The following is a 14,215-nucleotide window of genomic DNA, read 5'->3' on the forward strand; positions in this document are numbered from 1 at the left end:
TGCAGATGTTAGTTTACTCAAAGAAGTGGTTTCAGGGCTTTAAGGGAACCATGAGGAATTCAAGTGCAAAAGTTCCTCAATATCTCGCCTCAGTTTCCAATATTAATAACTATGTTGAGTGCTCCAGCCAGAAACTATATCATTGTGAGACAGGATAGAAAGCTAGGAAAATTCCTTGGGGAAACTGCTATAGGGAAACTAAGACAGACAGCTGAACACAGTGGCTGAACAATACACAGCCAGGTGCAAAAGGTCACCTCCCTAGAAGTAACATCTAGGTCTCAGGTGTATTTCAGCTCCAGGCCCAGAAAAGCAGCAAAACCAGGTGATCAACACTAGGATAAGCTTCAATGACTAATGACCCCCTGCCCTGGCACTGACCAATCATTGGAGACCATGACCTTGAGATAGCACACCTAAAAAACTGATGAATATTCTGCGTTTTGAAACCCTCCCCTGAGACTTCCCCTAAGATATTGCCTATGTGAGCAAGGTAACAGCACATGCCAAAGGACCCAGCTGTGCACCTTCCCTCTGGGGTGCAGCCCAGGACATTCCCCTTCCCCTCTTACACCTCCACTTCTTCCCCCACAGGCACGTATCTCCTAAGCTCTAAGGCAATGGACAGCTGGCAGCTTGTCTCAAGCTAATCCCCTTAACCTGTCTCCAAGCTCCCCTCTTCTCTGACTTCCCAGTGAGCTAAGGCAGCCCAGCCTAAGCTCTCCCGATGCTTCCTCTATGCTAAGTCCTTCCTTGTTTTACCATTCCCAGCTTTAATGAACAGATCCTCATAGTCATCTGGACTGGTGTGAAATCTTTCTTACATGAAGTCAGGAACCCATACACTATAGTTGGCCCTAGACAGACCCACTCAGGGACAGGCCTTTTGTCTAGTAACAATTATTTTAAAGAGAAGTAAAGAAAACAGAGTGTGGCTAATAGACTCAAAACTTGAATTTGAAAGTTTTTTTTAGTTGTGATCACATCCCTGTGATTTCCAAACTAGTGCTCCATGGAGCCACAGCACTACTACTTGAACCAAAAAGACCTCCATTTTAATTCCTTTACAAAGTTGAACTTCCAATTAAGAGTTCAATGCTTAACAAAATGGTTGAACACCACTGATTTAGTCCATCTCAAATATAAAGGGAAAATGAGGCTGAAAGAAGGCCCAGGGCTTGCCTGGGGCCACCTGTTTGCTTGGCAGACCCTGGTGGCACACACCAGGAAGGATTCTTTCTGTTGATTCTTCGTAGAGTCTGTCCCCAGATTCATCTGTGGCTGAACCAAATCTTCCACTGCTCCACAGTTTCCTGGCTGGAGCATTCTGACTGGCTTCTTTTCATATTGGACTCTGTGCTCTGCTTGGCATACTGTTTCTGCATGATAATAACAACAAATGTTTCACTGGCAAGGAATTTGGGAAGTAATTTAAACTCCAGGTCTGTATATTTGCTCCCATTTTGACTATTACCAATGAAAATCTCTTTAATAGTACTTTATTAATATTTGAAGAGTATAGAGCTAATATTTGTATGAAAATTTTATTATTCTAAGGTCATGTCTAAGTAAAAATTTAAAAGGTATTTTATTTTACGAAAGATATACTTTTATTAAAATGCTTGAACTTTGCCTGGTATATGAACTGAGATGGAGAAGGATAGCTCCTATGTAGCTGATTGCATGGGGCTAATTACATTTATGGGTCAAGTAGATCTGGACACAACTCAGCTCCTGGTTAAAAATAAAACCTAACCCCCACCAAAACCCAAAACTTTATATAACCTAAAACAGTGACTTTCAAACTGTGGTTCCTAATCATTCATGGGTCATGATATCAGTTTAGTAAGTTATGAGAACACTAAAAAAAAAATACATGCAGAGAGCCAAAAGAAGAGAAAATATCAACAAAGTATATCACATACCTTAAGGGAAATATTATTTCATAACTATTTTATTTCAATCATATATATGTATTAACACATCTACACTGGTATGATAGAAAATATATTTCAGAGCCTTCAACATTGACCTGGAGAAAAACATACTTGGACATTCAGTCCCTTGAGAAGAGATTTCTGTCTTTTTCTTTATTTGTGGGCAATGGCTCTTCATCCTGGGTCTTCTGAGGGCCTCTCCCCTCAATACAGTAACAGTGATCTCTGAACACCATCATTTTCTGGTTCATGGCTATTTCCTGGACACTTCCTCCCATCAGCCAGTGAGCTCAACTGAGGGAAAGCTTCTCTAGTGCATCTGAACGTGGGTCAGAAGAAGCTGCAGGTCCCTACTACTGCACGCTGGGCACAAGGCCAGGGGCTTCATGGTCACGAATCTTCACAGATGGGGCTTCCTTTCTCTAACCTGTAGTAGTGGCGCAGCTGTGCTTCTTGAGCTCATACCACACTCAGGGCCTGACTGAATGTTTCCAAATAAAGGAATTCAGCAATGAGTACATTCCATTGGGTATAAACCATTTAAATTAAATCCAACAAATATCAGTTTCAAATAAAATTAAATATTTACTCATTTCTTTATACTTAAGAAATACAAAAATATTATACAAAGCTATATATTGATGAGATCATAACAGTTATTTGAAAAGTTGATGTCGACATTCTGTGGCTAAGGTAATAATTATGTTACTTCAGCATTATATCTCTTATGGTAAAGTTATACAGCATTAACTCTTTGATTTTGAGCATTTATAAACTTACTACTTTAACATAATACCATATATTCAGTTCTAGTAATTACTGTCATCTAAAGTAATTTAATAACAGTAGTACATAATACTGAAGATAAAGAAAAACAGTTAACTTAATAATTTTCCAAATGTTGGTAGGAAAGGAGCACATCAATGTACACCTGAGGCGGGGGAGGGTGTGTGTGTGAACATAATTTGGCCTATGATTTAATGGAATCTGGGAGAGTGAACCAAAGCTTTTTAAACTAGAAGGATGCTTGTGTTGATCAAGTTCAAACCCTTCATCTTTCCTATTAGGAAATAGCTGAACAGCAGGGTAAGTGACTTACTGAAGGTCACATAATTACTTCGCAAGAGATATGCCCCAGGTCGCCTGATAAATACAGAGTCTTTTCCATTTCATAACAGGTTTATACTATAATAAAATCATATTTTTAAAAGATCAAGGAAGCAAATACATGATTATAATTTAGACTTTAAAAACAATCAGCGCAAGAGTTTAATAAAAATATATGTTGACAAGTGTGTTCAAGTTAACATAATTAGGGTGAAACAGTATTGTAAACATTAATGGCAGAAGTTCATTGGTGTAGTGATTTATTTGTCTGTTTATATATTATTCTTGCATATTGGTTGTGTTTTCATCTGTATCACTTGAGTTAATTTTTTTCCACAAAAAATTCTCATTTGATTTCCAAAGAGAGGTTTCTAGCTCCTCTTTCCTTTTGGAAGATGCAGCAAGGGGCACTTTTCCACACAGCGTCTCTATCATGGCCAAGTCGGTGAGTTTACTAAGACTGTCATCATTCTGCTCATTCAAGATGTCCCAGAAATCTTTTGGTCTCTGTTTTGCTTTTTCTATGGGCCCTGAAAGAATTTTCTTTGGCAATCGTGTGGGACTGTTCCCATGACTTTTAAAGAGGTCATCAAGAATAGAGGTGTCACCAAGTAAGCCTACCACAGAAGTATTTTCTAACATTGGATTTTTCATATTTTTGTTTTCTACTTTGAAAGGGGGTTCATTTCTTGAAATGCTCATTCCTGTCAGGTCTTGCAGGTCTTCCATGGTATTTTCTAACCTTTTCTTACCTGCTTCAGATTTACTGTTCAGGGAACTGGATGCTATAGTATATTTGGATAGTTGGCTGTTTTTTTCATTGTCAGGCTCTTGGGTAGAGCTTGTAGGTAATTTCTGAGTTTCTGCATCATTAGAAAGCACCCCTTCTCTACAGAAACCATGGGTTTGAGGGCTAACTGATTTTTCTTTATATGTTTTTGGGCTGCAAATTTGAGAAATTTTTTTGGTAGAATCTTTAAATGACAAAGTTTCAGAATCTGGCAGCCTTTCTTTTATAGAAGATTCTCTCTTTCCAGACTTATTCCTGATTCTCTTTCCTTTCTCATAGGCAGGTTTAATGAATTCTGCAGCAGTATCCACAAAAAAGTCTTTTACCTCTGAATATTGAGAAACATAAAAGTCTTTTAACATTTGCTGTCGTTCTTCTGATGTAGCATTAGTTACACGTTGAGCAAATTCCACAGAAGACAAATTAAAATAAGAAGCCATTTCTTCAAATTGTTTTCTGAAGATTTAATGAACAAAATCAGCAGTTATTTTTTATTACATATTATTTTCAAAGAACTTGTAATCATGATATGAAATGTAGAAACAAAGCAATCTTATTTCTTTGACATATATTAACTTAATTACATAACAAAAGTGCATTCTACACTCTTTCCTTATACTAATGAAAAAAATATTTTAGTTCATGAAATCACCAGCTTTTGAAATTATTCTAATTTATACTATTAGGTATTTCCTGGGAATTATGGGGTCCCAGCATATTACTCTTCCAGTCAGCCAATTTATGACTGACATGAGAATTATAATTCATATAATCTGTATTTCAAAATCTATATTACATTCAAGTTCCATAAAATAAAATTGTCAAAGAGGAGTCTTAATAAATACAAAAGAGAAAATTCTAAAATATAAGAATGGATTTTTTTTTATTTTTCTGTCCTCTTTCCCTTTCTTCCACACAAATACAACATAGACATTTCACAGAAGTTTTTGATAAGCCTAAAAAAAAGTTCTAAACTGATACACCTAGATTCTTTCTTCCCCCATGTGGTCTGGCTTCAGTATAGACAGCTAAACCAAGAAGTGAGATGCTATTTTTTTCCCCATAGAATTAGAAAAAAATAATCCTAAAATTTATATGGAATCACAAAAACCCTGAATAGCTATAGCAGTCTTGAGAAAGAAGAACAAAGTTCGAGGTATTGCATTACCTGATATCAAATTCTACTACAAAGCCATAGTAATCAAAACAGCATGGTACTAGAATAAAAACAGATACATAAATAAAAGGAACAGAACATAGAGCCCAGAAACAAACCCACACCTATATGGTCAATTAATATGTGAAAAGGGAAGCAAGGATATACAATAGGGTAACAATAGTCTCTTTAATAAATGGTACTGGGAAAACTGGATAGAGGCCAAAAAAAAAAAAAAAAGGAAAGAAAGAAACTAGATAGTTGACTTTCTTACACCATACACAAGAATACTCAAAATGGATTAAACACTTAAATGTGAGAACTGAAAGCATTAAGCTCCTAGAAGAAAACATAGGCAATAAACTTTCTGACACTGCTCTTAGTAATATGTTTTTGAATATATCTCCTTGGGCAAGGGAAGCACAAGAAAAAAACAAACAAATGGGACGACATCAAGCCAGAAAGTTTTTGCACAGCAAAGCAAACCATCAATAAAACAAAAAGAACCTACTGAATGGAAGAAGGGGTTAATATCCAAAGTTTACAAAAAACTCATACAACCTAACACCAAAAAACTAAACAATCCAATTAAAAAATTGGCAGAGGGTTGGAACAGACATTTTTCCAAAGACGGCAAACAGATGGTTGATAGACATATATAAAGATGATCAACGTCACTAGTCAAAGAAATGTAAAGTAAAACCACAATGAGCTATCACCTCATATCTGTCAGAATGATTATCATCAATAAATCAACAAACAAGTACTGGTAAGGATGTGGAGGAAAGGGAACCCTCATACACTGTTGGTTGGATTGCAAATTGGTGCAGCCACTGTGGAAAACAGTACAGAAGTACCTCAAAAAATTAAAAACAGGAGTTCTGGCCAAGATGGAGGCATAGGTAGATACTGTGCCTCCTCGTACAACCAAAAGAAGGACAGCAAACTTAAAAACAAAATATAACCAGAACTGCCAGAAAATTGAACTATATGGAAGTCCATCAACCAAGGAGTTAAAGAAGAAGCATTCATCCTGACCAGTAGTAGGAGGGGAGATGTGCAGCCAGAGCAAACAGGATGTGTGGCAAAGAGGCGACTGAAGGATGGGGTGGGCCCACATTTGCGTGTAGATAAACAGGGGGAATGACTGTAGGGAAAGAGAGATCTCATAACCCAGGCTTCCATCCCTGGGGAAATAAAGCCTCAAACCTCTGACTGAAAGCACCTGTGAGGGTTGAGGCAGCAGCGGGAGAAACTCCCAGCCTCACAGGAGAGTTTGCTGGAGAGACCCATAGGGTCCTAGAAAGTACACAAAGAGGGACCAATTTGCTTGTGGGTAGTGGAGGAAGTGACTGAAAGCTGGCTGAGAGCTGAACCAACGGCATTTTCCCCTCTCTGACCCCTCCCCCACATATAGCATCACAGTGCAGCAATGTGGGTTGCCCTGCCCTGACCAATACCTAAGGCTCTGCCCCTTACTATATAATAGGCCCACTGAGACAAAAAATATGGCCCAAATGAAGGAACAGGTCAAAGCTCCAGAAAAAATACAACTAAGTGACGAAGAGATAGCCAGCCTATCAGATGCACAGTTCAAAACACTGGTAAATCAGGATGCTCAAAGAATTGGTTGAATATGGTCGCAAATTAGATGAAAAAGTGAAGGCTATAAAAAGTGAAATAAAGGGAACCAACAGGGAAGGGAAAGAAACCGGACTCAAATCATGGTTTGGAGCAGAAGGAAGAAATAAATATTCAACTAGCAAAGAGTGAAGAAATAGTAATTCAAAAAAAAGAGGAGGTTTAGGAACCTCCAGGATAACTTTAAACATTCCAACATCTGAATCATAGGGGTTCCAGAAGGAGAAGAGGAAGAGCAAGAAATTGAAAACTTATTTGAAAACATAATTAGGGAGAATATCTCTAATCTGGCAAAGGAAATAGACTTCCAGGAAGTCCAGGAAGCTCAGAGAGTCCCAAAGAAGTTGGACCCAAGGAAGCACACACCAAGGCACATTATAATTACATCACCCAAGATTAAAGATAAGGAGAGAATCTTAAAAGCAGCAAGAGAAAAGGAGACAGTTACCTATAAAGGAGTACCCATCAGACTCTCAGCTGATTTCTCAAAAGAAATCTTGCAGGCAAGAAGGGGCTGGAAAGAAGTATTCCAAGTCATGAAAGGCAAGGACCTACATCCAAGATTACTTTATCCAGCAAAGTTATCATTTAGAATGGAAGGGCAGATAAAGTGCTTCCCAGATAAGGTCAAGTTAAAGGAGTTCATCATCACCAGCTCCTCATTATATGAAATGTTAAAGGGACTTAACTAAGAAAAAAAAGAAGATAAAAAGTATGAAAGGTAAAATGACAACAAACTCACAACTACCAACAACCGAACCTAAAAAAACAAAAACAAAAAAAATGAACTAAGCAAACAACAAGAACAGGAACAGATTTACCAAAACAGAGATCACATGGAAGGTTATCAGAGGGGAGGCAGAAGGGGGAGAACGGGGCAAAGGGAATAAGAAGCATAAATGGTAAGTACAAAATAGACAGGGGGAATGGTTAAGAATAGAATGGGAAATGGAGAAGCCAAAGAACTTATGTGTACGACCTATGGACATGAACTAAGATGGGGGAATGATGGTAGGAGGGGGATACAGAGCGGAGGGAATAAAGGGGAGAAAAAAAGGGACAATGTGTAATAGCATAATCAATAAAATATATTAAAAAAAGAATGAAATCTTGCCATCTGCAACAACATGAAATAATACCTTATGGGTATTATGCTGAGTGAAATAAGTCAGACAGAGAAAGACAAATACCAGATGATCTCACTTATCTGTGGAATCTAAAGAACAAAAATGAACAGACAACATAGAAACATTTGTAGATACAAAAACAAACTGATGGTTGCCAGATGGGGAGGGGGTTTGGGGTGCTGAGTGAAAAAAGATGAAGAGATTAAAAAGTACAAATTGGAAGTTACAAAATAGTCACAGGGATTTTAAGTACAGCATAGGGCATGTAGTCAACATAATGTAATGACTATGTATGGTGCCAGGTGGATGGCTAGATTTATCAAGGTATCACTTTGTAAGTTATGTAAATATCTAACCATTGTGATGTACACTTGAAACTAATAAAATATTGAATTTCAACTGTAATGAAAGAATAAAAAACCACAAAAATAAAAATACATGCCATTTGTAATACTAGAAAAAAAGACGTGAGATACTATTTCAAAAAGCAAGTTTCATTCTTAGTACAAAATGGTACTAATTAAAGTGTTATCTGCATATGTGGGAAATGGGCCTTCTGCAACCCTGGTTAAGATGGAGGCAGAAGGGTTGTTTTGGGACCCTGGGTACTAGACTCTGTTCCTTTCCCCAGGTGAGGGTGCTGTGGACTGAACTGGGTCCTCCGAAGAGTTATATGTTAAAGCCTTCATCAGTGCCCAATGTGACTATATTTGGAGATAGACCATTGAGGAGGTAATTAAGGTTAAATGAATTCACCAGAGAATGCTCTCTCTGTCATGAGAAGACACAGTGAGGAGGTGGCTACCTGGAAGCCACGAAGAGAGCCCTTACCAGAAACCACATCAACTGGCACCCTGATCTTGGACTTCCCAGGCTTCAGAACTGTGAGAAATTTCTGTCATTTAAACTCTAGTCTGTGGGATTTTGTTATGGCACCCCGAGTAGACTAAATAAGACAGAGGGTATAGCTTCACTGATGTTGAATCTGGCCATGAGTCAAGAAGGCCTAAGGTTTATAAACATTCCTTTAAACAAAGCCATAGATGGTGTTGCAGCACATGATTGAAAGTTCCAAAATTTTAGAACTGCATCTATATTTTATATACCATTTCCTTAAAACATTATTTTCATTCAACAAATATTTACAGAACCCTCTTAGGTGCTAGGCACTATGGTAGGAACCATACAATAAAACAATAACTAGTTCCCTATGTTCAAGGACTTTATAGTCTAGTTGGAGGAGACAGGTGCATGAAAATCAAACCAGAACAGAGTTGTAAGTCCCACAATGGGGGTTAGTGCAGGGCACCCACACAAGGGGTACCTAAACCAGTGGCTGGTAAGGGGCAAGGCAGTAGGAAAGGCTACTCTGCTATCAGCTCAGACCAGGAAGGCAAAGATGAGGGATGAAGCCTTCCAGAGAGAGAGGGTACACGCACAGGCCCAGTCTCAGAGAGGACCTGGTGCACAGAGCAGAGAATCCTGAGGGCAAATAACTTCTTTACATATGTATGACTAGGAACTTTAAAGTCACTATTATTTTTGCCATCCAGATCAGGTTTTGTAAAGTTTCCTTTGATTTTTGTGGCAATCCACACTGCACACTCTTCACTTTCCTTTGTGGTTTCAGGTGAGCACTGTGGCTTCTAGGCCTTACCACACTGGTCCTGTAAACTGCTCAAATCTAGGTGCTACCTCTCCCTGATCAACAGAATATTTAATATCACAAATACAAGCTTCCAAATTTCTGTCCTGGAAATTGCCAGTGTTCTTGTTGGAGAGCAACAACGTGTTCTTAAATGGTTCCAGTTTTCACGTCACATGAAGCAACAGAGGTAGTATTATTTTGTTTATTAATCATCTCCAAATCCATTTTCATGGCCTTTCTAATAAATATTTATGCTGTGAAGACTAAGTTATTGGCAAAGTTACAGGCTGACATCTTTTATTTACCCAAAATTTGGTGGTGTCTCAGCAGCTGCCAAAGGACTTTTGCCTTTGCTGTACTGACCTCTCCCCTGACCCTGCAACTTCGTCACCTCGGAAGGGGGCTGCTTCCAACCCCATTTGATCCGAATGGTATGCAAGTCAATATGCCATGTGGTTGCCTGTTGCAGAAGGAGTTATGATTGTAATTCATTTTATTTGCCTTCTAACTTGCTTTCAAATTCTTAATTTTAAAAGAATTTTCCAAAAATAAGGAACTGTGAGGTACAACCAATGCGTAGAAAAATTTAGTAAACTAGAGTAGACACATGAGTGCCACTTAGAGAGAGAGAAAAAGAAAGGAAACCAAAAATAGGTATCTTTCAGCAAGTATATCTGGAGTAGTTATATATCATGGATAAAATTTAAATTTCTCTCCCCTTTTTCTTGAGGAATTGGGGCATCAGGGAGAGAACACAGCTAAAATCATCATCTCCTCTCTGCCTAAGCTTCCTGAAGGAAAGGTAGGGCCAAACACTTCATTCAGATGATCCATCGGGCTGTAGCGTGGACCAGTCTTGATTCTCACAAAGGTAGGATGGTTAGTAAGAAAGAGGTGTTAATAGTTTGAAAATTATTGCCTGGTTCAAACATTGGCATTCTAATATTAGACCTTCTTTGTCTTTTTACTTAATATGAGTTGAGGCATTTATTCCCTAGGCTGGGTAGAGAAGAAAGGAAAAGAGGCAAAAACTATTCATTGTCAATATTTTAGTTTTTTTATATACAAATGAAAGGGGATGAAGACAATGTGCTCCACAAAGATGATAAAACATAGATGGTCAGCTTCCTAGCAAAATCACTGGCCAAAGTGCAAAAATCATTGTTGTGAATGTTTGAGAAGATGCATTGCTGCAACTGTGTGGGGTGTTCACCTTCCTGGGCAAAGGTGGGTAACTGACAGCCAACCTGCCACACCAACAGCTAAGGAGCTGAGGAACCAGCCTTCCTGGGACAGCTAAGGACTAGAAGTTGCCAAATCCCTAAGGGAAGCCCACAGAGCACCAGCACTTTCTCCTTCTCCCCAGATGCCATGGGGACCAATTCAGTCATGCCTTCCATTACTTTTTACCTCAGTCCGTACTCCTTGGTTACCATAACCAATGGCCTCTCATCTCCTCCTACTCTTTACATCCTTGATCTAATCCAACCCTCCACCTTCCAGACCATTCTTCGGCACCTGTGGAACCAGGCTATGATCTCCCAATTCCCCTGTGTCTCCTATGCTGAATGGTCCCTTTGTTGCCTTGTGATACTGCCTTCCTCCCATGTTGTATTTGCAAATCAAGGCTCATACTTCACACCCTTCAACCTCAGGGTTCATGCTTCACATTGCTGCTTCCAGACCATTGTTTTCCTAAAAACTCCTTTCCCTTTATAAGGTTTATGCTAACCAGCTAAACCATTTTCTCCTGCATTTTGTTAACTGACTCTTTAGTTTTTTCCTGCTAGTAACTGTTCCCGGATTAATGTTGCTTCTATTCATCTCCCTATTATCATTCTTTTTTTAAAGTTAATTAATTAATTTACTTGAGAGAGGGAAAGGGAGGGAGAAAAAGAGGGAGAAAAATACTGATTGGTTGCCTACTACATGACCCCAACCAGGGACTGGTCCTGCAACTCAGACATGTGCCCTGACCAGGAATCAAAACCCGGCACCTTTCACTTTGAGGGACAACACTCAACCAACTGACTATGCCAGTCAGGGGTCCTACCATCATTCTTGATAATTATCATCAAAATCCATGTGGATGTCCTACCTGACTCGTGGTCCATCAATTTCTTTACCTCACCTCCAAAGACTCAATCCCATGCCAGGTCCCTGTTCCCAAGGTCATATACTGCCAGTCATTACCATTAACTGCACTACCTCTAAATCTTTGACTCAGTCATCTTGTGCTCCAGCTCAAGTGTGAACCCCCATGACAACAATGACAACCCCCATGACAACCCCCAAAATCAAGTGCTTTTCTGCTTTCTCATTACCCCCTTGTACAGCTTAGGTTCAATTTTATAATCACTCTTGTGCAAACACCCTTCAGCTTCCTTGCTTCTCTCTCCTGTCATACTAACCCCTAGCAAAATCTAGCCTTCTCTCTATTCTGTGTTTACAACTAAACAATCGAAGCTTGCAGAATGAAGTATGCATGACTGTGCAGATAGTTTTATTGGAATTGCTCTCAAACAAGGACTTAATATTACCCAAGAATTCTAGTCCCACTAAGCTTGCTTTCCTACTTTAAAAATGACTTATTTCACAACTTCCCTCTGTGTAAATCTATCTTCCTCTGAATTGGTGATTTTAAATCTCAATTAACTGAGGAAATATCACTATATCTGTGCCTGCCATCATCTCTTTTCTTTCAATGCCTCTCAAAGGCTGGAACTTGGCCAGTGGTCTGGATAGGACCCTCTCCTGCCTCTAACACTTTACTCTTTTCATTCACTCTGGCATGATCTACCCCCCAACCCCTGCCCGGCACCCCGCCTTAGCCTGTTCTCTCAATACACAAGCAGGTTCTAGTATCTTGACAACTTAAAAAAAAAACAACCCTACCCTTGGTCCCACATTCCCCTCTAGCTGCTACTGCTTTTCATATCCAAACTTAAAGAGCTATTGCAGGCTCTGCCTGTTCACTGTTGGCCCATTTCATCCCAGCATCTGTCTACTTAGACTGTTCAGGTTGAAGCAGCCAATGAGTTCTCTGCTGCCCACTCCAGTGGGCACTTTCCCACAAAACTTGATAGAGTCAAGAGCTTCCTCCTTTTTGAAATGCACTTTTCTCATACTTCAGGACCTTACACTGTGCCTCCTGATCAACAGGCCACTGTCGCCTCCAGGATCAGTCCTGGGGCTTTTCCTCTCTTCTCTGTGCTCTCTGTTCCTAGGCTGTTCACACAGTCCCATGGCCCAAAACACCATTGATAATCTCTGTGCAGATGATTTCCATATTTAGATCCTAGTCCCCAGATCCCAGGGTAGCTCATCCATTGTCTATTCAACATTTTCATAGAAACTCAAATTTTATATGAGCAAAAGAGAACTCTTGATCTTTTTAAACTCCAAACTTGTTTCTCTTCTAGTTTTCCACATTCAGTAAGTCCAACTTGTTGCTCAAGACAGAAAGTTGGGAGTAATTCTGTCTTCTCTCTGCTGCAACAACCACCCCAACACCAAACACACTCATTTGGCTGTGTCTCCCTGGCAATGACTCTCCTGCGAATCAGAATCACCTAGTTAGTTCCTATGATCTCCCCGTGTCTACTCTGCCCTCTTCCTCACAGAAGCTGGAACAATCTTTTAGAAACATAGGTCAGATCATATCATGCTTCAACAGCTTTCCTCTGCATTTAGAACAAAATTCAAACTTTCCCTAAAATCTACGAGGCTTTGTATACTCCAGCCCCATCTATATCTGTGTCTTCATTTCTTACCATTCTCTGCTCTGTTTATTATGACCTAAGTGCACTAGTCTTCTCTTGGGTCCTCAAACACATTAAGCCTCTGTCCTTCTCAGGGATGTTCTTATGCTAGTTCTTTGTCCAGTTATCCCTTAAATCTCAAGTTAAATGTCACCTGTGGATCAAGGGCTTCCTTGACTACCCAACAGAACGGTAGGTGCATCCCTCCTAATCCCATTATTCTTCATCAAGGAAGCTTGTCCCTACCTTTCTTATAACAAACCATTATATAATTACTTATGTTATTTTTATTTTTGAAATTATATGGGCCAATGCCAACCCCCATCCCATTGTACTGTAAGTTGTCTTTTTTGTTTTAGCACAGTATATTCAGCACCCAGAACTATGCTTGGGTGCATATTAGGTGTTCAATAAATATTTAATGAGTGAATGAATGTAATGCACTTAAGTATTTTATTTACCTATATAAAATAATTTCATTTTTTAATCAATTCATGGATCAGCTTTCTAAACACATAAAACATTTGGAATTTATTTTTTAAAGTGTACAAATTAAGATTTTTCTAAAATATTTGGGTTCCAGGAATATTTAAAATTAAATTATTTTTTTACTTTACTGAGGAGCTATATTTCTTTTGAGAATTATTCTTAAAAGTCCAATGTTGTTACAGATGACATACCTACGAATCCCTTTTGGTGTTTCCCCAATTATGAAGGTGGTCTGGTCTGTTCGGTAAACTTTTTTCTTCTTCTGGCTCACAGGATGTGAAATGTAAAGGGGAAATGAAATGCCTTCTTCACTTGGCTGATGGCCTTTCTTTGTGTGTGTCGATGTGTCTGTCTTCATCTTGTCTTTATGTGTCTGAAAAAAGGGAAGGAAGTGTTACCATAGACATCCAGTTGCAGTGCCAGGGAGTCTCCTCCATTGGCCAAGATGGTGGAGCACGAGGTTCTTATATGGAGGATGCTGAAAGCTAGTAAGGTGAATAGACAGGATCCGAGCATTCCAAAAGCTAACACAATAATTGGATAGAAAACCCCTATAAGA

The 14,215-nt window shown here is 39.1% G+C and overlaps 1 protein-coding gene across 4 annotated transcripts in view; it reads right to left on the reverse strand.

Annotated features, from left to right (window-relative positions):
- Window positions 1–1,256: 1,256 nt before the first annotated feature.
- The window catches only part of ERCC6L2 (ERCC excision repair 6 like 2), a 149,668-nt gene continuing 136,709 nt past the window's right edge, over window positions 1,257–14,215 (reverse strand). For 3 of the 4 annotated variants that reach the window (XM_045839778.1, XM_045839779.1, XM_045839776.1), the window contains 2 exons: window positions 13,848–14,029; window positions 1,937–4,290 (listed from right to left, as the gene is read on the reverse strand). In XM_045839778.1, coding sequence (XP_045695734.1) covers window positions 3,324–4,290; window positions 13,848–14,029 — 1,149 coding nt within the window. In that variant the 3' untranslated portion in view covers window positions 1,937–3,323. Of the gene's footprint in view, window positions 1,380–1,936; window positions 4,291–13,847; window positions 14,030–14,215 lie in introns of those variants that run through there. The other variant, XM_045839780.1, reaches the window with a different exon arrangement.

The sequence above is a fragment of the Phyllostomus hastatus genome, unplaced genomic scaffold (assembly GCF_019186645.2).
Source record: "Phyllostomus hastatus isolate PE091 unplaced genomic scaffold, TTU_PhHast_1.1 phas_contig_312, whole genome shotgun sequence".
Classification (NCBI taxonomy): domain Eukaryota; kingdom Metazoa; phylum Chordata; class Mammalia; order Chiroptera; family Phyllostomidae; genus Phyllostomus; species Phyllostomus hastatus.